This window comes from Saccoglossus kowalevskii, chromosome 12 (assembly GCF_978046115.1).
Source record: "Saccoglossus kowalevskii chromosome 12, keSacKowa6.1, whole genome shotgun sequence".
NCBI classification, from domain to species: domain Eukaryota; kingdom Metazoa; phylum Hemichordata; class Enteropneusta; family Harrimaniidae; genus Saccoglossus; species Saccoglossus kowalevskii.
This window is the reverse complement of record NC_140652.1, coordinates 12,759,271-12,785,282: the sequence shown is the minus strand read 5'-3', so window position 1 is coordinate 12,785,282 and position 26,012 is coordinate 12,759,271. Positions and strand designations below refer to the sequence as shown.

General features: G+C 40.1%; 3 protein-coding genes across 3 annotated transcripts; all 3 read right to left on the bottom strand.

The window, feature by feature from the left end:
* Positions 1-19,935: 19,935 nt before the first annotated feature.
* Positions 19,936-20,469, bottom strand: LOC146735530 (uncharacterized). The gene has a single exon (XM_085505898.1). The coding sequence runs from the start codon at positions 20,467-20,469 to the stop codon at positions 19,936-19,938; it is 534 nt and encodes a 177-aa protein (XP_085362024.1).
* A 33-nt stretch (positions 20,470-20,502) lies between these two features.
* On the bottom strand, positions 20,503-22,722 carry LOC146735529 (uncharacterized). Its single transcript, XM_085505897.1, has one exon. The coding sequence runs from the start codon at positions 22,720-22,722 to the stop codon at positions 20,503-20,505; it is 2,220 nt and encodes a 739-aa protein (XP_085362023.1).
* Positions 22,723-24,409: 1,687 nt separating this feature from the next.
* Positions 24,410-24,904, bottom strand: LOC102808297 (uncharacterized). Its single transcript, XM_006825769.2, has one exon. The coding sequence runs from the start codon at positions 24,902-24,904 to the stop codon at positions 24,410-24,412; it is 495 nt and encodes a 164-aa protein (XP_006825832.2).
* Between the last annotated feature and the right edge of the window lie 1,108 nt (positions 24,905-26,012).

The window sequence follows — 26,012 nt, the reverse complement described above, 5'->3', positions numbered from 1 at the left end:
TAGACGATACATTAAATTGTTACTCTACCCCCATCTCAGATGATACATTAAATTGTTACACTTCCCTTCCATCACAGACGATACATTAAATTGTTACTCTTCCCTCCCATCGCAAACGATACATTAAATTGTTACTCTACCCTACCATCATAGACGATACATTAAATTGTTACTCTACCCTCCCATCATAGACGATACATTAAATTGTTAATCTTCCCTCCCATCACAGACGATACATTAAATTGTTACTCTTCCCTCTATCATAGACGATACATTAAATTGTTACTCTACCCTCCCATCACAAACGATACATTAAATTGTTACTCTCCCCTCCCATCTCAGATGATACATTAAATTGTCACACTTCCCTCCCATCACAGCCGATACATTAAATTGTTACTCTACCCTACCATCATAGACGATACATTAAATTGTTACTCTACCTCCCATCATAGACGATACATTAAATTGTTAATCTTCCCTCCCATCACAGACGATACATTAAATTGTTACTCTACCCTCCCATCACAAACGGTACATTAAATTGTTACTCTACCCTCCCATCACAAACGATACCTTAAATTGTTACTCTACCCTCCCATCACAAACAATATATTAAATTTCTACTCTACCCCCATGTCAGATGATACATTAAATTGTCACTCTCCCCTCCCATTACAAACGATACATTAAATTGTTACTCTACCCTCCCATCACAAACGATACATTAAATTGTTACTCTTCCCTCCCATCACAAACGATACATTAAATTGTTACTCTACCCTACCATCATAGACGATACATTAAATTGTTACTCTACCTCCCATCATAGACGATACATTAAATTGTTAATCTTCCCTCCCATCACAGACGATACATTAAATTGTTACTCTACCCTCCCATTACAAACGATACATTAAATTGTTACTCTACCCTCCCATCACAAACAATACATTAAATTGCTCCTCTACCCCATCTCACATGATATATTAAATTGTTACTCTCCCCTTCCATCACAGACGATACATTAAATTGTTACTCTACCCTCCCATCTTAGACGATACATTAAACTTTTAATCTACCCTCCCATCTTAGACGATACATTAAATCGTCACTTTACCCTCCTGTCAGGGACAAAACATAAAATTGCTACTCTACCCTTCCATCTTAGGCGATACATTAAATTGTTACTCTACCCTCCCATCTTAGACGATACATTAAACTTTTAATCTACCCTCCCATCTTAGACGATACATTAAATTGTCACTCTACCCTCCTTTCTTAGATGATACATTAAATCGTCACTTTACCCTCCTGTCAGGGACAAAACATTAAATTGCTACTCTACCCTTCCATCTTAGGCGATACATTAAATTGTTACTCTATCCTCCCATCTTAGACGATACATTACATTGTTACTCTACCCTCCCATCTTAGACGATACATTAAACTTTTACCCTACCCTCCCATCTTAGACGATACATTAAATTGTCACTCTACCCTCCTGTCAAAGACAAAACATTAAATTGCTACTCTACCCTCCCATCTTAGACGATACATTAAATTGTTACTCTACCCTCCCATCTCAGATGATACATTAAAGTGTATCACTTTTCTCCCGTCACAGACGATACATTAAATTGTTACTCTACCCTCCCATCACAAACGGTACATTAAATTGTTGCACTTCCCTCCCATCACAGACGATACATTAAAGTGTTACTCTTCCCTCCTATAATAGACGATACCTTAAATTGTTACTCTACCCTCCCATCACAAACAAAACATTAAATTGCTCCTCTACCCCATCTCAGATGATATATTAAATTGTTACTCTCCCCTTCCATCACAGACGATACATTAAATTGTTACTCTACCCTCCCATCATGGACGATACGTTAAATTGTTACTCTACCCCCATCTTAGATGATACATTAAATTGTTACACTACCTTCCCAAATCAGATGATACAATAAATTGTTACTGTTACTCTATCCTCCCATCTTAGGCGATACATCAAATTGTCACACTTTCCTCCCATCACAGACGATATATTAAATTGTTACTCTGTCCTCCCATCTTAGGCGATACATTAAATTGTTACTCTCCCCTCCCATCATAGCCGATACATTAAATTGTTAATCTTCTCTCCCATCACAGACGATACATTAAACTGTTACTCTACCCTCCCATCATAGACGATACATTAAATTGTTACTCTACCCCCATCTCAGATGATACATTAAATTGTTACACTTCCCTTCCATCACAGACGATACATTAAATTGTTACTCTTCCCTCCCATCGCAAACGATACATTAAATTGTTACTCTACCCTACCATCATAGACGATACATTAAATTGTTACTCTACCCTCCCATCATAGACGATACATTAAATTGTTAATCTTCCCTCCCATCACAGACGATACATTAAATTGTTACTCTTCCCTCTATCATAGACGATACATTAAATTGTTACTCTACCCTCCCATCACAAACGATACATTAAATTGTTACTCTCCCCTCCCATCTCAGATGATACATTAAATTGTCACACTTCCCTCCCATCACAGCCGATACATTAAATTGTTACTCTACCCTACCATCATAGACGATACATTAAATTGTTACTCTACCTCCCATCATAGACGATACATTAAATTGTTAATCTTCCCTCCCATCACAGACGATACATTAAATTGTTACTCTACCCTCCCATCACAAACGGTACATTAAATTGTTACTCTACCCTCCCATCACAACCGATACCTTAAATTGTTACTCTACCCTCCCATCACAAACAATATATTAAATTTCTACTCTACCCCCATGTCAGATGATACATTAAATTGTCACTCTCCCCTCCCATTACAAACGATACATTAAATTGTTACTCTACCCTCCCATCACAAACGATACATTAAATTGTTACTCTACCCTCCCATCACAAACGATACATTAAATTGTTACTCTACCCTCCCATCACAAACGATACATTAAATTGTTACTCTACCCTCCCATCACAAACGATACCTTAAATTGTTACTCTACCCTCCCATCACAAACAATATATTAAATTTCTACTCTACCCCCATGTCAGATGATACATTATATTGTCACTCTCCCCTCCCATTACAAACGATACATTAAATTGTTACTCTACCCTCCCATCACAAACGATACATTAAATTGTTACTCTACCCTCCCATCACAAACGATACATTAAATTGTTACTCTACCCTACCATCATAGACGATACATTAAATTGTTACTCTACCTCCCATCACAGACGATACATTAAATTGTTAATCTTCCCTCCCATCACAGACGATACATTAAATTGTTACTCTACCCTCCCATTACAAACGATACATTAAATTGTTACTCTACCCTCCCATTACAAACGATACATTAAATTGTTACTCTACCCTCCCATCACAAACAATACATTAAATTGCTCCTCTACCCCATCTCACATGATATATTAAATTGTTACTCTCCCCTTCCATCACAGACGATACATTAAATTGTTACTCTACCCTCCCATCATAGACGATACATTAAATTGTTACTCTGCCCTCCCGTCACAGACGATACATGAAATTGTTACTCTTCCCTCCCATCACATACAATACATTAAATTGTTACCCTACCCTCCCATCACAGACAATACATTAAATTGTTATTCTACCCCCATCTCAGATGATACATTAAATTGTTACACTTCCCTTCCATCACAGACGATACATTAAATCGTCACTTTACCCTCCTGTCAGGGACAAAACATAAAATTGCTACTCTACCCTTCCATCTTAGGCGATACATTAAATTGTTACTCTACCCTCCCATCTTAGACGATACATTAAACTTTTACTCTACCCTCCCATCTTAGACGATACATTAAATTGTCACTCTACCCTCCTTTCTTAGATGATACATTAAATCGTCACTTTACCCTCCTGTCAGGGACAAAACATTAAATTGCTACTCTACCCTTCCATCTTAGGCGATACATTACATTGTTACTCTACCCTCCCATCTTAGACGATACATTAAACTTTTACCCTACCCTCCCATCTTAGACGATACATTAAATTGTCACTCTACCCTCCTGTCAAAGACAAAACATTAAATTGCTACTCTACCCTCCCATCTTAGACGATACATTAAATTGTTACTCTACCCTCCCATCTCAGATGATACATTAAAGTGTATCACTTTTCTCCCGTCACAGACGATACATTAAATTGTTACTCTACCCTCCCATCACAAACGGTACATTAAATTGTTGCACTTCCCTCCCATCACAGACGATACATTAAAGTGTTACTCTTCCCTCCTATAATAGACGATACCTTAAATTGTTACTCTACCCTCCCATCACAAACAAAACATTAAATTGCTCCTCTACCCCATCTCAGATGATATATTAAATTGTTACTCTCCCCTTCCATCACAGACGATACATTAAATTGTTACTCTACCCTCCCATCATGGACGATACGTTAAATTGTTACTCTACCCCCATCTTAGATGATACATTAAATTGTTACACTACCTTCCCAAATCAGATGATACAATAAATTGTTACTGTTACTCTATCCTCCCATCTTAGGCGATACATCAAATTGTCACACTTTCCTCCCATCACAGACGATATATTAAATTGTTACTCTGTCCTCCCATCTTAGGCGATACATTAAATTGTTACTCTCCCCTCCCATCATAGCCGATACATTAAATTGTTAATCTTCTCTCCCATCACAGACGATACATTAAATTGTTACTCTACCCTCCCATCATAGACGATACATTAAATTGTTACTCTACCCCCATCTCAGATGATACATTAAATTGTTACACTTCCCTCCCATCACAGACGATACATTAAATTGTTACTCAACCCTCCCATTACAAACGATACATTAAATTGTTACTCTTCCCTCCCATCACAGACGATACATTATATTGTTACTCTCCCCTCCCATCTCAGATGATACATTAAATTGTCACACTTCCCTCCCATCACAGCCGATACATTAAATTGTTACTCTCCCCGCATCTCAGATGATACATCACATTTTTACTGTACCCTTCCGTCTTAGACCATACATTAAATTGTTACTCTCCCCTCCCATCACATTCGATACATGAAATTGTTAGTCTACCCTACCATCACAAACGATACATTAAATTGTTACTCTACCCTCTCATCATAGACGATACATTAAATTGTTACTCTACCCTACCACCATAGACGATACATTAAATTGTTAATCTACCTTCCCAAATCAGATGATACATTAAATTGTTACTGTTACTCTATCCTCCCATCTTAGGCGATACATCAAATTGTCACACTTTCCTCCCATCACAGACGATATATTAAATTGTTACTCTGTCCTCCCATCTAAGGCGATACATCAAATTGTCACACTTTCCTCCCATCACAGACGATAAATTAAATTGTTACTCTACCCCATCTCAGATGATACATTAAATTGTTACTCTCCTCTCCCATCATAGACGATACATTAAATTATTAATCTTCCCTCCCATCACAGACGATACATTAAATTGTTACTCTACCCTCCCATCATAGACGATACATTAAATTGTTACTCTACCCCCATCTTAGATGATATATTAAAATGTTACACTACCTTCCCAAATCAGATGATACATTAAATTGTTACTGTTACTCTATCCTCCCATCTTAGGCGATACATCAAATTGTCACACTTTCCTCCCATCACAGACGATATATTAAATTGTTACTCTGTCCTCCCATCTTAGGCGATACATCAAATTGTCACACTTTCCTCCCATCACAGACGATAAATTAAATTGTTACTCTACCCCATCTCAGATGATACATTAAATTGTTACTCTCCCCTCCCATCATAGACGATACATTAAATTATTAATCTTCCCTCCCATCTCAGATGATACATTAAATTGTCACACTTCCCTCCCATCACAGCCGATACATTAAATTGTTACTCTCCCCGCATCTCAGATGATACATCACATTTTTATTGTACCCTTCCGTCTTAGACCATACATTAAATTTTTACTTTACCCTCCCATCATAGACGATACATTAAATTATTAATCTTCCCTCCCATCACAGACGATACATTAAATTGTTACTCTACCCTCCCATCATAGACGATACATTATATTGTCACACTTCGCTCCCATCGCAGACGATACCTTAAATTGTTACTCTACCCTCCCATCATAGACGATACATTAAATCGTTTCTCTACCTTACCATCATAGACGATACATTAAATTGTTACTCTACCCCCATCTCAGATGATACATTAAATTGTTACTCTCCCCGATTCTCAGATGATACATCACATTTTTACTGTACCCTTCCGTCTTAGACCATACATTAAATTGTTACTCTATCCTCCCATTACAAACGATACATTAAATTGTTGCACTTCCCTCCCATCACAGACGATACATTAAAATGTTACTCTTCCCTCCTATAATAGACGATACCTTAAATTGTTACTCTACCCTCCCATCACAAACAATACATTAAATTGCTCCTCTACCCCATCTCAGACGATACATTAAATTGTTACTCTGCCCACCCGTCACAGACGATACATTAAATTGTTACTCTTCCCTCCCATCACAGACAATACATTAAATTGTTACCCTACCCTCCCATCACAGACAATACATTAAATTGTTACTCTACCCCCATCTCAGATGATACATTAAATTGTTACACTTCCCTTCCATCACAGACGATACATTAAATTGTTACTCTTCCCTCCCATCCCAGACGATACATTAAATTGTTACTCTACCCTCCCATCACAAACGATACATTAAATTGCTACTCTACCTCCATCTCAGATGATACATTAAATTGTTACTCTACCCTACCATCATAGACGATACATTAAATTGTTACTCTACCCTACCATCATAGACGATACATAAAATTGTTACTCTACCCTCCCATCACAGATGATACATTAAAGTGTATCACTTTCCTCCCATCACAGATGATACATTAAATTGTTACTCTACCCTCCCATCATAGACGATACATTAAATTGTTAATCTTCCCTCCCATCACAGACGATACATTAAATTGTTACTCTTCCCTCTATCATAGACGATACATTAAATTGTCACTCTCCCCTCCCATTACAAACGATACATTAAATTGTTGCTCTCCCCTCCCATCACAAACGATACATTAAATTGTTACTCTACCCCCATGTCAGATGATACATTAAATTGTTACTCTCCCCTCCCATCACAAACGATACATTAAATTGTTACTCTCCCCTCCCATCACAAACGATACATTAAATTGTTACTCTACCCTCCCATTACAAACGATACATTAAACTGTTACACTTTCCTCCCATCACAGACGATACATTAAATTGTTACTCTCCCCTCCCATTACAAACGATACATTAAACTGTTACTCTCCCCTCCCATCACAAACGATACATTAAATTGTTACTCTGCCCTCCCATCACAAACGATACATTAAATTGTTACTCTGCCCTCCCATCACAAACGATACATTAAATTGTTACTCTGCCCTCCCATCACAAACGATACATTAAATTGTTACTCTCCCCTCCCATCACAGACGATACATTAAATTGTTACTCTGCCCTCCCATCACAAACGATACATTAAATTGTCACTCTCCCCTCCCATTACAAACGATACATTAAACTGTTACTCTTCCCTCCCATCACAAACGATACATTAAACTGTTACTCTGCCCTCCCATCACAAACGATACATTAAATTGTTACTCTCCCCTCCCATCACAAACGATACATTAAATTGTTACTCTGCCCTCCCATCACAAACGATACATTAAATTGTTACTCTGCCCTCCCATCACAAACGATACATTAAATTGTTACTCTCCCCTCCCATTACAAACGATACATTGAACTGTTACTCTCCCCTCCCATCACAAACGATACATTAAATTGTTACTCTGCCCTCCCATCACAAACGATACATTAAATTGTTACTCTCCCCTCCCATTACAAACGATACATTAAACTGTTACTCTCCCCTCCCATCACAAACGATACATTAAATTGTTACTCTGCCCTCCCATCACAAACGATACATTAAACTGTTACACTTCCCTCCCATCACAAACGATCCATTAAACTGTTACTCCACCCTACCATCATAGACGATACATTAAATTGTTACTCTATCCTCCCATCATATACAATACATTAAATTGTTACTCTTCCCTCCCATCACAGACGATACATTAAATTGTTACTCTTCCCTCTATAATAGACGATACATTAAATTGTTACTATGCCCTCCCATCACAAACGATACCTTAAATTGCTACTCTACCCTCCCATCACAAACAATACATTAAATTGTTACTCTACCCTCCCATCACAAACAATACATTAAATTGCTCCTCTACCCCATCTCACATGATATATTAAATTGTTACTCTCCCCTTCCATCACAGACGATACATTAAATTGTTACTCTACCCTCCCATCATAGACGATACATTAAATTGTTACTCTACCCCCATCTCAGATGATACATTAAATTGTTACACTTCCCTTCCATCACAGACGATACATTAAATTGTTACTCTTCCCTCCCATCGCAAACGATACATTAAATTGTTACTCTACCCTACCATCATAGACGATACATTAAATTGTTACTCTACCCTCCCATCACAAACGATACATTAAATTGTTACTCTCCCCTCCCATCTCAGATGATACATTAAATTGTCACACTTCCCTCCCATCACAGCCGATACATTAAATTGTTACTCTACCCTACCATCATAGACGATACATTAAATTGTTACTCTACCTCCCATCATAGACGATACATTAAATTGTTAATCTTCCCTCCCATCACAGACGATACATTAAATTGTTACTCTACCCTCCCATCACAAACGGTACATTAAATTGTTACTCTACCCTCCCATCACAAACAATACCTTCAATTGTTACTCTACCCTCCCATCACAAACAATATATTAAATTTCTACTCTACCCCCATGTCAGATGATACATTAAATTGTCACTCTCCCCTCCCATTACAAACGATACATTAAATTGTTACTCTACCCTCCCATCACAAACGATACATTAAATTGTTACTCTTCCCTCCCATCGCAAACGATACATTAAATTGTTACTCTACCCTACCATCATAGACGATACATTAAACTGTTACTCCACCCTACCATCATAGACGATACATTAAATTGTTACTCTACCCTCCCATCACAGATGATACATTAAATTGTTACTCTATCCTCCCATCATATACAATACATTAAATTGTTACTCTTCCCTCCCATCACAGACGATACATTAAATTGTTACTCTTCCCTCTATCATAGACGATACATTAAATTGTTACTCTGCCCTCCCATCACAAACGATACCTTAAATTGCTACTCTACCCCATCTCAGGAGATATATTAAATTGTTACTCTCTCCTTCCATCACAGACGATACATTAAATTGTTACTCTGCCCTCCCGTCACAGACGATACATTAAATTGTTACTCCACCCTCCCATTACAAACGATACATTAAATTGTTACTCTACCCTCCCATCACAAACAATACATTAAATTGCTCCTCTACCCCATCTCACATGATATATTAAATTGTTACTCTCCCCTTCCATCACAGACGATACATTAAATTGTTACTCTACCCTCCCATCATAGACGATACATTAAATTGTTACTCTGCCCTCCCGTCACAGACGATACATTAAATTGTTACTCTTCCCTCCCATCACATACAATACATTAAATTGTTACCCTACCCTCCCATCACAGACAATACATTAAATTGTTACTCTACCCCCATCTCAGATGATACATTAAATTGTTACACTTCCCTTCCATCACAGACGATACATTAAATTGTTACTCTACCCTCCCATTACAAACGATACATTAAACTGTTACTCTTCCCTCCCATCACAAACGATACATTAAACTGTTACTCTGCCCTCCCATCACAAACGATACATTAAATTGTTACTCTCCCCTCCCATCACAAACGATACATTAAATTGTTACTCTGCCCTCCCATCACAAACGATACATTAAATTGTTACTCTGCCCTCCCATCACAAACGATACATTAAATTGTTACTCTCCCCTCCCATTACAAACGATACATTAAACTGTTACTCTCCCCTCCCATCACAAACGATACATTAAATTGTTACTCTGCCCTCCCATCACAAACGATACATTAAATTGTTACTCTCCCCTCCCATTACAAACGATACATTAAACTGTTACTCTCCCCTCCCATCACAAACGATACATTAAATTGTTACTCTGCCCTCCCATCACAAACGATACATTAAACTGTTACACTTCCCTCCCATCACAAACGATACATTAAACTGTTACTCCACCCTACCATCATAGACGATACATTAAATTGTTACTCTATCCTCCCATCATATACAATACATTAAATTGTTACTCTTCCCTCCCATCACAGACGATACATTAAATTGTTACTCTTCCCTCTATCATAGACGATACATTAAATTGTTACTATGCCCTCCCATCACAAACGATACCTTAAATTGCTACTCTACCCTCCCATCACAAACAATACATTAAATTGTTACTCTACCCTCCCATCACAAACAATACATTAAATTGCTCCTCTACCCCATCTCACATGATATATTAAATTGTTACTCTCCCCTTCCATCACAGACGATACATTAAATTGTTACTCTACCCTCCCATCATAGACGATACATTAAATTGTTACTCTACCCCCATCTCAGATGATACATTAAATTGTTACACTTCCCTTCCATCACAGACGATACATTAAATTGTTACTCTTCCCTCCCCTCGCAAACGATACATTAAATTGTTACTCTACCCTACCATCATAGACGATACATTAAATTGTTACTCTACCCTCCCATCATAGACGATACATTAAATTGTTAATCTTCCCTCCCATCACAAACGATACATTAAATTGTTACTCTCCCCTCCCATCTCAGATGATACATTAAATTGTCACACTTCCCTCCCATCACAGCCGATACATTAAATTGTTACTCTACCCTACCATCATAGACGATACATTAAATTGTTACTCTACCTCCCATCATAGACGATACATTAAATTGTTAATCTTCCCTCCCATCACAGACGATACATTAAATTGTTACTCTACCCTCCCATCACAAACGGTACATTAAATTGTTACTCTACCCTCCCATCACAAACAATACCTTCAATTGTTACTCTACCCTCCCATCACAAACAATATATTAAATTTCTACTCTACCCCCATGTCAGATGATACATTAAATTGTCACTCTCCCCTCCCATTACAAACGATACATTAAATTGTTACTCTACCCTCCCATCACAAACGATACATTAAATTGTTACTCTTCCCTCCCATCGCAAACGATACATTAAATTGTTACTCTACCCTACCATCATAGACGATACATTAAACTGTTACTCCACCCTACCATCATAGACGATACATTAAATTGTTACTCTACCCTCCCATCACAGATGATACATTAAATTGTTACTCTATCCTCCCATCATATACAATACATTAAATTGTTACTCTTCCCTCCCATCACAGACGATACATTAAATTGTTACTCTTCCCTCTATCATAGACGATACATTAAATTGTTACTCTGCCCTCCCATCACAATCGATACCTTAAATTGCTACTCTACCCCATCTCAGGTGATATATTAAATTGTTACTCTCTCCTTCCATCACAGACGATACATTAAATTGTTACTCTGCCCTCCCGTCACAGACGATACATTAAATTGTTACTCCACCCTCCCATTACAAACGATACATTAAATTGTTACTCTACCCTCCCATCACAAACAATACATTAAATTGCTCCTCTACCCCATCTCACATGATATATTAAATTGTTACTCTCCCCTTCCATCACAGACGATACATTAAATTGTTACTCTACCCTCCCATCATAGACGATACATTAAATTGTTACTCTGCCCTCCCGTCACAGACGATACATTAAATTGTTACTCTTCCCTCCCATCACATACAATACATTAAATTGTTACCCTACCCTCCCATCACAGACAATACATTAAATTGTTACTCTACCCCCATCTCAGATGATACATTAAATTGTTACACTTCCCTTCCATCACAGACGATTCATTAAATTGTTACTCTACCCTCCCATCACAAACGGTACATTAAATTGTTGCACTTCCCTCCCATCACAGACGATACATTAAATTGTTACTCTTCCCTCCTATAATAGACGATACCTTAAATTGTTACTCTACCCTCCCATCACAAACAAAACATTAAATTGCTCCTCTACCCCATCTCAGATGATATATTAAATTGTTACTCTCCCCTTCCATCACAGACGATACATTAAATTGTTACTCTACCCTCCCATCATGGACGATACATTAAATTGTTACTCTTCCCTCCCATCACAGACAATACATTAAATTGTTACACTTCCCTTCCATCACAGACGATACATTAAATTGTTACTCTTCCCTCCCATCCCAGACGATACATTAAATTGTTACTCTACCCTCCCATCACAAACGATACATTAAATTGTTACTCTACCCCCATCTCAAATGATACATTAAATTGTTACTCTACCCTACCATCATAGACGATACATTAAATTGTTACTCTACCCTACCATCATAGACGATACATTAAATTGTTAATCTTCCCTCCCATCACAGACGATACATTAAATTGTTACTCTTCCCTCTATCATAGACGATACATTAAATTGTTACTCTACCCTCCCATCACAAACGATACATTAAATTGTTACTCTCCCCTCCCATCTCAGATGATACATTAAATTGTCACACTTCCCTCCCATCACAGCCGATACATTAAATTGTTACTCTACCCGCATCTCAGATGGTACATCACATTTTTACTGTACCCTTCCGTCTTAGACCATACATTAAATTGTTACTCTCTCCTTCCATCAGACGATACATCAAATTGTTACACTTCTCTCCCATCATAGACGATACATTAAATTGTTACTCTTCCCTCTATCATAGACGATACATTAAATTGTTACTCTTCCCTCCCATCACAGACGATACATTAAATTGTTACTCTACCCTCCTATCACAAACGGTACATTAAATTGTTACTCTTCCCTCCCATCACAGACGATACATTAAATTGTTACTCTACCCTCCCATCACAAACGATACCTTAAATTGTTACTCTACCCTCCCATCACAAACAATACATTAAATTTCTACTCTACCCCGTCTTGGACAATACATTAAATTACTCTACCCCGCCCCTCAACCTTAGATATATTAAATTGTTTCTCTACCGTTTCATCATATACGGTACATTAAATTGTTACTGTACCCTCCCGTCTTGGACGATACATTAAATTGTTCCCCTACCCTCCCATTATAGATGATATATTACATTGTTACTCTCCCCTTCCATCTTAGATGATACATTAAATTTTACGAGTACACTATCTTGCTTCTCAGTACAATACATTGATGGGAGTGTAGATTAACAATGTAATATACTGAGAAGGAAGGTAGTGTACTCATAAAATGTAATGTATCATCTAAGATGCGAGGGTAGAGTAACAATTTATGTATCATCAAAAATGGGAGGGGAGAGCAACAATTCATGTATCGTGCAAGCATTTCGTAACACAAGGTATGAGTAATCACAAATTCTTGAATTGAGTCTTATCAATAATATTTGGAATACTCTAGAATATACAGCGATTGTAATTCCACTGATTATTTAACATTAATAACTCTGTTAATATATAAGTACGCATTTGAAACCTATAAAAAGAATTTTGAAGCAATGAAATGGCCTTAAAATGTGAATAAGTGCTTGGATTATTTTTATTTTCGGGGTTAATTATTATAGTACCAAAACCACAGGTCGAAAGGCTCTAAATTATCCACAAAGCAGTTTTCCACCAAGTTGAATAACCTTCACCCGGTTGCGAGTTGTATTTAGCTACAAGTTGAATGCAGAATATTCAAAGTAGTATACATTCATAGAATTTTCTCTTTCTCAATCAATTATTTGATAACGATGTCATTGATACACATTAATAATATGCATATGAACGCATATATAAGCACTACGGTCAGTCAGCTTGCGCCTTGTGTAATATAATAAATGCAATTTCTCTTGTGAAATGAACGATCACATCCCGCTGCCGGCATTGCGACGTAGCATCGGATTTTTACGATAATTTGTTATTCAATATCAGTTTTTTTCAGACATCATTTAAAACGTTATGTTATCCGATTAAACATGTCCAGACTGGCACTCGTCACGTGAACTTGTGTCAGCTGTAGTTACTAAATGCACAAATATCTAAATATCTAGTATCGTCATGTGTGATTTTAGGGTGGAATGCGCATGCCTACAGTGGCGAGAGCCATTTGCCGGCTTGTAAGTTCATGTCTCGTGTTTTATTCTTCTTTGTGTCTGTAATTTCGTTTTTAATTCACCATATATGTGAATACACAACTTTCTTCAAGTTGAAGTCCGCAATGTAAAACTACACATCCTTATAGCCGATCGTTACACGCCAATCACATATATAATAGAAATTGCATCAGCCTGCTTGATGAGTCTTTCCTCAGACAACCAATAGCATATTTCCATTGTCGGAATGTCACAGCTCTCTTGCATTGCCAGAGAACATATGCATGTTGGGTTTTGCATATGCCCAAGAGCTAACGACATACCAAATGCGTTCTCCCCTTCGATTCCCAGGTGTGATAGAGCTTTTCCAAGTCTCCATACCAAGGCGGTCAACCATACTTCCCTGTGCAATATCGTTGTTCATGTTCCTTGCAAATTTCCTCAGTGGATATTTGTCAGTGCATTTCTTTTCAAGCTTCTCATCAAGTAATCATCAGTACATCTCGCTGCGTTCTACACTACCTGATGCAGGTGATGGTACAGTTCCACCCCAGGGGGTGTCCAACAAAGAGCCACCCTCAGCCATATTGACCAATAACGAAAGTATAGATCAACAACTAAACGAGGTACGACTAAAACGAATCTAGCCAGGAAAAGCCGCCAAACAATGCAGGGTATGGGCCCACCACAATGTATGTTCACGACAAAGGATTATCTTTACTAAAAAACACAAACGATGCGGTCAGAATGGCCCACGGAATGCATAGGAATGTTTTTGAGAATTCACGGAAGTATACCATGCAGAGATGATGTAAAGTGTAAACGATAATAGCCACACCAAATTACAATCACAACAAAGATTCTTGCAAATGAAATAATTGACAACCCACGGCGAGGGCACTATACCGCTGTTACTAATTACATATATGCGTGAATGTTCAGGGCTCATACCACTAATTGAATTTCCGTAGACGACAATGTTAACATATGACGAGATTGTTATATGAAAATTATGAACAAAGTTGAAAATATGGCTCAAAAATGGGAAATCAACATGCCAGTAATCAACCACTTGAGAAAAACTAACATGTTGGCCAGCTCAAACTCATACAAATCTCAGGTAAACAAGACACACCTACTGCATTTGGATTACACCTAGAGAAATCACCGGTAAAACATCAAGATTAGAACATCCAAATACACACAGAATAAACACACTGGTACACTGTCGCTAAGTAGTAAACAAAAGACCACATGTTGGTCTCACCTTTGACCCAAGTGATCACGCCCTTAAACAGGGAGCACCTGAGGAAAAAAAAAATATTTAAAAAATTTCATTGGTTCTTGCTAGGCATTTAAATTGATGGCTACGAGCAGCCATTGGTTGATTAGTGGCATAAGACCTACACATGTGGGAATATGAGCCAGTGCGGGGAGGGGGGTGCAATGGAAACAAGAGACTTGCAGTCGATAGACTTGTTACTTCTCAATTCATAGTCATTTGAGAGGTTTGAACGATACCTGGCATGTTGATGAGGGTCACAGCCCTACAGGGAGTGCCACTTCCCAGGGGGCCACTATCACCCCTAGCTCTCAATGATGATACAAACAACATTTTGGATTCTGAGGGATGTTTACCCACACACTGCTGTTGAGGTCCACGGTGAAAGGGGAATACCAGGAGGTACCATGTTCAGCCTCTCCTTCGTTTTGCAAAGGCTTGCACTGGTGTACATGACAGTTGTATCTTAATTCCAGAAGCACCTTTAGTCCAGTCATTCTAGCAAAAAAAGGGGGCCAACCCGTCACAAATTGCAACAGAAATAATTTCTTCACAGTGCTTTTTGGAAAGGTATCTAGATTGACCTACTAAAAGTCTAGGAAAATCTAGTCTTCCGAAATGTAACTAATTTGCATATACTCAAAATGGCTGTTTTGCACATTTTTACAACAACTATTTGTACATATCTTTAATTCTAGATGGCGTATTATAAAAATTCATGATGCTATGGTACTGATTTGAGTCGGAGAAGGTACGAGAGTGCCAAATGTGTTGGTTGGGTAGTTGAAAATAAACATAACTTCAATATGGCCGCGATAATATAATTATTTAATGTAACTTCTCTTCTAGCTGCTCTTCTATGGTGGCATAAGTAATAAGTTTAAGATGTAAATAAATGGTTTTCTTGGTAGACAGATGCTTCATCTGCATAACTCCAACATGGCTGTCACATCTAAAAGGAAAACTAGAGGAATGAAACACCTTGGTTGGATCTACAAATCTGCTATACTATATACCTAATAGACCATGTAAACGAAATTGTCAACTCTATAAACTATATTTTTGATTTAACAAACTGTATAAAATAGCTATATTTCTGTCCACAAGTTAATTGTTTGATTAATGTAATTGCCAATCGTCATCACTATTCTTCATCAGATATCTGAACTACATTTGTGCATCCAGATCTTCGACATTGACCACAAGCTGCAGAACATTCAAGGTTGTGCTTTCTGCAGGTACATCTGAGACTGCGACAGTCTGTTGAGTAGTTGCATCTCAGTATCCTCAAGAGAAATTCAGGTGTTGCCTCCTTGTCAATCATTACAGGAATGACAATCGGTTGTGGATCGCGTGCTGGGATTTTCTTCCTGGTGAGAAACCCTTTATCACGACTTGATTGTCCATAAATGTGACACACCCGTCCGAGAAGGAAAGGGCCTCTAATTCAGCCCAACGCCTCCTGCCTGAGGCAAGGGTGACAGTCTCATAATAATAGGACAACCGTCTGGCCTCGTCCCCAGAGAATCCCAATAGTGGGTGACAAAGCTGGCCTATAGCCAACAATCACTGAAAGGTCAATTCCATTTCGTCAAATGATAGACAAAATGTCAGCCAACAAAGGATGACATGGATCTTCCTTCCACTACACCAATCAGTGTATGCACGTAATTTCGAGGTGTAGGCTGCGTTGCTGGGATCCCTGTTCGTCCTGGCCAGGACGTTAGCATCCCACTGAGTGAGTCAACTAGGAGCCTTGATGCATGTAAGTATTACACCATTGGCCCCTGGTGTTTTGACTAACATTTCCAACAGTAGTGGAAACCATACCTTGCTTGGCCCACCCGCGTTAAAGTGCAGATGCACTCGTGTCGAAATTTCTCCAGTACCCGGTGAATAGCCCCTGGAAGGTGGTGTGAGGCTAGCTCCACCTTGTATTCCAGATACTAAAGAGGAATTTGCTTCGTTAAGACTGACAATGCTGGGGATCTGATCCCCCCTTCTTGTAGCTATTGGAAACCACTGCTGTGTTGTCGGTGCGAAGCAACTATAGGTAGAAAGTGAAGTAGTGCTAAGTGCACTTCTTTCAGTTCTAGCCAGTTGATATGGCAGTTGTGAATCTAACGCAGGTGCCATATTTTCCATTGGGCTTGTTTGTCCAATTGGTGCACTCCCAAACATGTGGGGGAGGCATACGTTTCCAGAGTCATAACCGTGGTGAGTGGGTTCAAGAGAACCCCCTGCCAGAGATTGGCAAGTGCTGACCACCAGCACTTGGTCCGAGAGTGTTACTCACCTCTCCAGTTCCCGTAAGAGAGCCCGGGGTTGCAACAAAAATGCACCCTAACAGGCAGCTGCCTAACGCGGCATGGGGGAACTACCCTGCAAACCGCTAACATCATTCCGATGATACGCATTAGTTCTTGGAGGGACAGAGAATGCTGACTAGGCATTCGGCTAGGTCTTTAGGCAACGGGCCTGCGGCGACCTTACCAAGCCCACCTCCTTGTAAAACTCCCTGGCCAGGAAGACCAACTGTTGTGTTGGCTGAGGGTGGGACTCGATTTACTAGGACATAGACATGGTCTAGAGAATCTGGTATTAGCCTTACTGTTTGACCTACCACTCCTTGTTGGGTTGTGTAGAAGCCAGCCATCTACCAACTACCAGCCAGGTACACGTTGATGTGTACCGATAGGTGGTGCTACTGCTGCACTGGTACACATCACGTTTCCAGAATACATGTATGTATGGAGTCATGCAAAACCTGAAGGGGAGCACCCCACGCTTGACTACTTGGTCGAACTGGGCAAATTGAGGGAGTCGCTGACTGGGTGTATCTGTATGAGGCTAACCAGTAGAAACAGCACAGAAAATATGGTGCTCGGCGTTTCCAGGAAGCTCATACCGATTTTACTGTACCAACTGGTCAGTGGGATCCCAAGCACTAAAAAGCTCCTTCCATTCTCAATAAAAGAAGAGGGTGGTGGAGGTCCAGCCTGTGTAACTGAGGCGGTGGTGCGCCCAGTGAAAACAGCCAAAACTGCATTCCGCTGTACAGTGGCAGCCCCTGCTGCGAGAGCCAGATGACAAGTGGATATCCCACTTAGACGTGTGGTTTCCCACTAATGGCTGTGTTTCCTTGTCTAGGAGGCTGGTGTGTTCCGCCATTGAGACTTCAGAGTGCTGTGACGCAAAACAATTCGTTCCAGTGGGCTGGCCGCAACTCAAAGGTTGAGGGTCGTCACTCTGCTCTCAGTGCATTGATTGTTTCCGACTAACCGGTCAAAATATTCCATGTACACCCCCCCCCCTCCAGCGAACCCCAAAGAATTGTGTCTGGGGAGGAACCAAATGATCCGATCAGGGCGTGAGATTTGACTTTAGACTCTGCTGACTCCGGGTGGGTGTTAAAGATCAGGTCACTAGAATCGATGTTTCCCCCTCACCCCACGGTGTGGCTCTCAGAGTCATTACGACGAACAGACTTCAATCGAGGGGCCGCCTGAGGTTGCACACTTAAATGATATTATTTTGACGGCCATATAGGAGTTATGCAAATGGGATTATTATTCAATCAAATGTTACACAATTACATACATTCACACAGACCAAACCATATCGCAGCAACTTGAATATCTAAAAAATGTCATCTTGTTCCGGGGTCTAGGTGCTTTTATACCCGTACTTGTGATCAACCACTTCGAAAAAGAACCACCCACAAGTGCTTCAGGGGATAATCATGTATTCCAAGCGGTGAATACTACAAACAGAAAATGACAGTTTGTCAACAACAAAGGTAGCATACAATGTACTACGACGGAATCACGTGTGAAACGATATTTCGAAAAATATATCAAAGATTCACAAAAACTCTAAAAGATAAAACAGTTACAATGAAATTAACCTACTTCGTTGGGTCTATAATGTTCTCTCACAGGCGTTCTGAATGTCGAAAACCCGAAAAGTCAATCGCCGGTGTGGTCAACTTTCTCAACAGCCCATAATAGTCTCCAAGATGTCAATACAAATGAAAGTACCATAGAGGGCGTCAACACGTAGCTCTATCTACGGGGGATACGAGCGGCACACTCCCGCCTAAAAATGTCATGAAATATATTTTTACATGAAATAATAACTACTCAAAATTGTCTGTTACACTTTTCAATGAGAATAAGCTCCACAACGGGCCTCTGATAAATTCGGGTTGTGTCATCCCTGTGAACCATCACATCCACTTTACGCACTTGGTTGTTTTCTCTTTTGTATGCCTTGATGACACGTGCAAGAGGCCAGTCATTTCGGGACTGATCCTTCTCTTGAAGTATGACAATATCTCCTTCATTGATATTAGGCTTGATCACATTCCATTTTCGTCGAGCTTGACGATGCTGGAGAAACTCTCTTTTCCATCGTACCCAGAACTGGTCGGCCATGTACTGGACCCGACGCCATCGATTTCTGCTGTAAAGGTCTTTCTGGCTAAACTCACCTGGAGGTGGAAGCACTGGGCCTGTTTTCATAGTCACAATCATGCTTGGAGTCAACGCCACTGGATCTTTACTGTCTGAGAGTACAGTTGTGATGGGTCTACTGTTGACAATAGCAGAAACTTCAACCATCAGTTTAGTTAGCAGGTCATGACTGAATTGTGGCTTACCTAGCTGCACATACATAGCGTTCAGGATTTGTCTTACAGTGTCGATCTGTCACTCACAGATCCCGCCAAAGTGAGAAGCGTGAGGCGGGTTGAAGATCCACTCGCATGCCTGTTCTGCCAAGAATTTTTGAATGTGACCATGATTAAGTTCTTTCATCGCAGTCTGGAGTTCATTTTTGGCACCCACGAAATTGGTACTGTTGTCGCACCTCAGTCTTTTCACAACTCCCCTTATAGTGATAAATCTACGGAGCGCATTAATAAAGGCAGAGGTGTCCATAGAATCAATGACTTCTATATGAATAGCGGTAGTATATAAGCAAACAAATATGACTCCCCATCGCTTGGCTCTTACCACTCCACTCCTGGTTTTCCGCACAGCCACGTTCCAGGGTCCAAAAACATCTATGCCGACATTGGTGAATGGTGGAGTTGCTTCTAGTCTGTCTGTTGGCAAGTCGGCCATTATTTGTGTCAGGGGTTTTGCCCTTAATCTCTTGCACACTGTACATTGATTTATGACATTTCTTACCATGTTGTGTAGACCGGTCACCCAATACCCGTTGGATCTGATGGCACCCATTGTAAACTGGCGTCCTTGGTGCTGTACTTGTTGATGAACATGCTCTACTATGAGTCTAGATACATGACTGTCCTTAGGTGACAGTATGGGATGTCGTTCACCGAAATCGAAGTTTGCTTGGCCAATTCTGCCACCAACACGAATGAGTCCATCTCTGTCTATAAATGGACTTAGTTGGTAAAGTGAACTCTTTTTCGTCAAAGTTTTGTTATTTGAAGAAGATAATACGCTGTATTCTTCTGGAAAATGTTCTTTCTGAAGGGTATGCAGAATAACGTTTTCGGCTTGAATCAAAATGTCTGAGGTTACGTGATGGGGTGTGTTCTTTTCTCCACGCATATTTCTCTTGTTAGCAATTGCTAAGTTTATAAGATTTGCTACGGCTCTCCTGAGTGAACTCCATTTGGAAAACCTACTAAATCTCTCTGAGCCCAAATGATCTTGTTCGTTTTGCCTTATTAGTTTTGACTGGCTAACCAAAATTGGGAACGCTCTGGGTTGCTTGCGTACTTCAGGATCATCTTCTCGTAGTTCAAATTTGTATTGATCAGCATCGGATAGCTCTCTTTCTGGAGCATAGTCTGGTTGCCAAAGGAAACTTGGTCCCCATAGCCACATAGTAGAAGTGAGCTTCTGGGCAGGAACTGATCGCGACACAAGGTCAGCGGGGTTCTGAGTTGAGGGTACATGACGCCACTGAACTGGAGAGGAGCAGCTATGTATTTTCTTGACACGATTCGCCACGTAAACTTGAAATCGATTAGAATTGTTCCGGAGGTAACCTAATACTATAGTGCTATCTGTGTGATAAATCACTGTGTTGATTTCATCTTGCATTTCAGTTGTAATCACTTGCACTAGTTGTGTAGCCAATACAAGTTCCAAACGGGGCACTGATACGGCATGGGTTGGATTTAATTTTGCTTTCCCGAGAAGAAATGCAACATCTACTTTGTTTTCGTGGTTCATCGAGCATAAGTAGGCGACGGCACCTATCACTATGTCGCTGGCGTCAGAAAAGACGTGGCATTCGCGTTTTTTAACCAAACCAAAGTCTGGGGAGGTGTAACAGCGATTCAGGTGAACACGCTCGACGCTTGTCAGGCTACTGCACCACCGATTCCAACGGGGAAGGTATTTCTCTGATAAGGGGTTGTCCCAACGTACGTTTGTCTCGTCCTTCAGGAGTTCTCTGAGAATAGGTTTGCCCTCCAACGTAACTGGTGCCAGGATTCCCAAGGGATCAAATACCGAATTCACAGTCGCTAAGACTCCCCGCCGTGAAAACGGTTTCACTTTCAGGTCTACCTTAAAAGTGAATGTGTCCCCCTGTAAGGACCACTGAATCCCTAGTGAACGCTGCATAGGTAGCATGTCTCGGTTAAGATTGAAGAGCTGCAAGTCTTTGGCGCGAATGTCGCTGGGCATAGCATGCATGACACGTCTGTCATTTGATGCGATTTTATGAAAGTTAATATTTCTCGTTGCTAGCATCTCTCGCGTGCGTTGGATAATGCTGATTGCTGTTGCGATGTCAGGCTGAGAGGTGAGGCCATCATCTACGTAAAAAACCTTGTGTATAAATTCACTCACGTCATCTCTGTAGGTCAATCTGTTTTCATGAGCGATCTTTCTTAGGCCATATGTGGCAATGGCCGGGGATGACATATATCCAAAAATGTGCATGTTCATACGGTACTGGATTATCGGTTTTGTCGGGTTATTATCCTGAAACTACATGAAGCGCATGTAGTCTCTATGTACTTGGCAGACGTGGAAGTTATAGAACATCTGTTCCACGTCTCCCATTATGCCTATTGGGTTGCATCTGAATCTAAGTAGGATGCCAAGCAAACTGTTCATTTGATCTGGTCCCTGTAACAGGACATCGTTGAGTGATATACCATTAAACTTTGAACTCGAGTCAAAAACCACTCTGATCTGAGATTTCTGAGGGTGTTGCACTGCGAAATGTGGTAAGTACCATGTATTCTTTGCATTCAATTCAGTTGTTGGAACTGGACTTGCATGTTCGCGTTTGATTAATTTCTCCATGTACTGAACATATAGGTTCAACAAGTCTGGATTGCATCTGAACTAGTTCCGAAGGTTGTTGAAACGATTAAATACCGACTGATAGTTGTTTGGCAGTTGTTCTGGTTCCTGTTTAAAGGGTAGGGGAAGTTCTAAATTGCCTTGAGTATTGACATGAGAATGCTTATCCATGATATCCAAGAACTGTTTGTCCTCTACCGACAGCGATTTATTCTCATCCGTTGCTGTCTCCTCAAAGATGTCAGTATTCCTATCTGGTTTAGGTACAATTATATCTTTTGCATATATGTGATTGTGACACTGAAATCTTTCTCTGGTACACTGGTTCGTGTTGTATGATGTCACATCGGAGCTTGCTGTTGTGCGATGAACAGAAGCACAAATTGTGCCTCTAGTTGTTTCTAAACATAACTCACCCGATACAGTCCATCCTAAATGTGTGCGTTAAGCCCAAGGAGCACCAACAGGACCATTTCTGTTCTCTCTCACCTTTAATATTTCAGGACAATTTCTGACAACGAGGAGTTCTATACCTATATCTATATCTTCTCTAATTTCTGGAATCTTATTAGTGATCGGTTTGAGGTGATCAAATGCTCTGCATACATCAGGTGTTAGTATTTCACCTTTGTCGCTGGGAAGGTCATTGTTCTCTAGTACTACTGGGAGTGGGTATCGTTTCTGTCCATCACAGGATTCAATGATAATGTCAACACCACGCCGTCCCTTCCTGTTCTCTCCTTTTGTGCTGCAAGTGGAAAGTTCATATTCTAGGTCAGGGCCGTGGATTCCCATGAATTGAAGAGACTAGTAGTTCCCATACAAGCGTTAGACTGGTCGTCTAGAACCGCATATGTTTCTATGAATTCAGTAGGCCGACCCTTTCTGTACACTTTTGCTAAGATTATCTTGCTGCAGGAACGTCCTGCCGAACACTTACATAACCTTGTACACCTGGTAGTAACTTCTTGATTTGTATCTGTTTTATTGGTCGTTTGTGGTTTTTCTGCAGGTGATGAATGGAGACAGGTTATGTGTCTCTTACTCTGGCAAGTTGTGCATATTATCTCAGCAGTACAGTCTTTGGCAAGATGTGTTTGTGTGCACCGGAAGCACAAACCCTTTTTCTACATAGTTCTAGCCGTTCTCTGATTGGTCAGATCGTGGCCAGGAGACTCGTGGTAGGCACACTGTTTGGTATCATCCTTTGTGTTTGTGGAGAAAACCCGGGTTCTGTGCTGTTGACTTGCTTTACCTTTATCTGGTCTGATCTGTGTATTATTAAAGCGGGGAACATCTGGATCATTCTGTGTTTTTGCTACGGTTGTAAGAAATTCTGTGAAGTATTGAAATGTTGGGAATTTCTTGTTGATCTGCTTGTAAGTCGCCACTCTCTCTCCCTCCATCTGTTCAGTACATATGATGGCAACTTCTCAACAACTGGATTCATTCCATGTGGAGTATCAAGTATAATCAAATGAGGTAGGTCCTTCATGTGTGCAACTGTGTCTACGCGCAAGTCTGCAAGTTCGAGAAGTCGCTGGTTGTCGTCAGCTTTGATTTTGCTGAATGTACTTAACTGTTTTATGATGATTGAGGAAATGACAGCCGGGTTGCCAAATCTTGACTCCAGTTCTTCCCAGGCTTCTTTGTATGCTCTTTCTACGTTGTCTACGTTTCTTAGTCGATACCTGTCTACCAGTGATTTTGTTGTACCTGTGGTGTACTTGCCCAGAAAGGATAATTTCTCTGCAGTTGACACACAAGCCGACTGCACCAGGGAATCAAACGCTCTCTTCCAAGGCCAAAACATGACGGGGTCACCGCTGTAAATCTCAGGCTCCTACACTGGCAGGCGTTGTCGAGCCAGTATTCGTATGTATTCTTCAGAAACTGGCTTTGTGTTGCAGTCTGTCATTCCAAACTGTCTCTCCGGTGCTGTCATTTGTTTGTCGACTGGTCACTCAGAAATTTGTTCAGCTCGTAGTGTGGATGGGAGAATCGATATTCCATTCGACGGCGGGTTAGTAGTATGAGTTTCTTGCAATTGTAAACTGCCATCATTGTTTGTTTTCGAATGTTTGTGTTCTGTTCTGGGGTTGTAGGGAACAGTCCATTCTCTTCGTCTACAGCCTGTTGTAAAACGGTGGCTGTTGCATGAGCAGCTGCAGCGTTTTTGTCGGCCGCAAGGACTCTATTTTTGGCTTTGCGCTCTGCTAACTCCGTTAATGCTTTCGCTATAGTTCTTTCAAACTCTCCTTCTTTCTTTGATGCCTCAGCCTTCGCCAAAGCATGTGTTTTCGCTACACTAAGTCTGGACGACGTCTTGGATATGTTTGAGCTTGAAACTGATTGTCCATATTTTGACGACTTTGTAGTGTGTATGCTATTTCTGGAAGATGAGCTCGAGACTGAGGGTTCGTATGGCTCTTTGTGATATGTAGTTTTTCTCATTTGTCTCATCTTTGCTTCATTAATCTCTGTGTCAATGATTCGCTTGTTTCGAAGAAATATTTGTTTCATGTATTCTGCATCATCGCGAAAATCACCCCATTTGTCTTTCTCATACAGAGCTTCTAACTCCTCCCATGTCAAGGCATACTGCTGACTGAGCCACTCAATTTCTGAAATTATTTCACTGGGGTCTGTGATTTCGATACATGATAACTTTTGCTTTGTTTGCTGCCATAGCCCATGTAAAATGTTCTCTTTTTCTATAATTTTGTTAGTAAGAGCTTTGGCTGAGAGAGTTCTCTGCCGTTGAGGGCGCTGTGAGATATCACATTCAAATCTCTCATCTTCCTTATCTTCTAAAGGTTCAGATTTTGTATTACTTGCCATATTTTCTATTTCACTTACGTGCTTTACTCCTGATAATCAGTGCGGATGTGTGCATTCAACAACACTGCTGATCACGGGAT

Excerpts from the sequence above, each read along its gene's own strand:
- LOC146735530 (XM_085505898.1), bottom strand. The coding sequence starts at position 20,469 with ATGTATGTGCAGCTAGGTAAGCCACAATTCAGTCATGACCTGCTAACT.
- LOC146735529 (XM_085505897.1), bottom strand. The coding sequence starts at position 22,722 with ATGCACATTTTTGGATATATGTCATCCCCGGCCATTGCCACATATGGC.
- LOC102808297 (XM_006825769.2), bottom strand. The coding sequence starts at position 24,904 with ATGTTTTGGCCTTGGAAGAGAGCGTTTGATTCCCTGGTGCAGTCGGCT.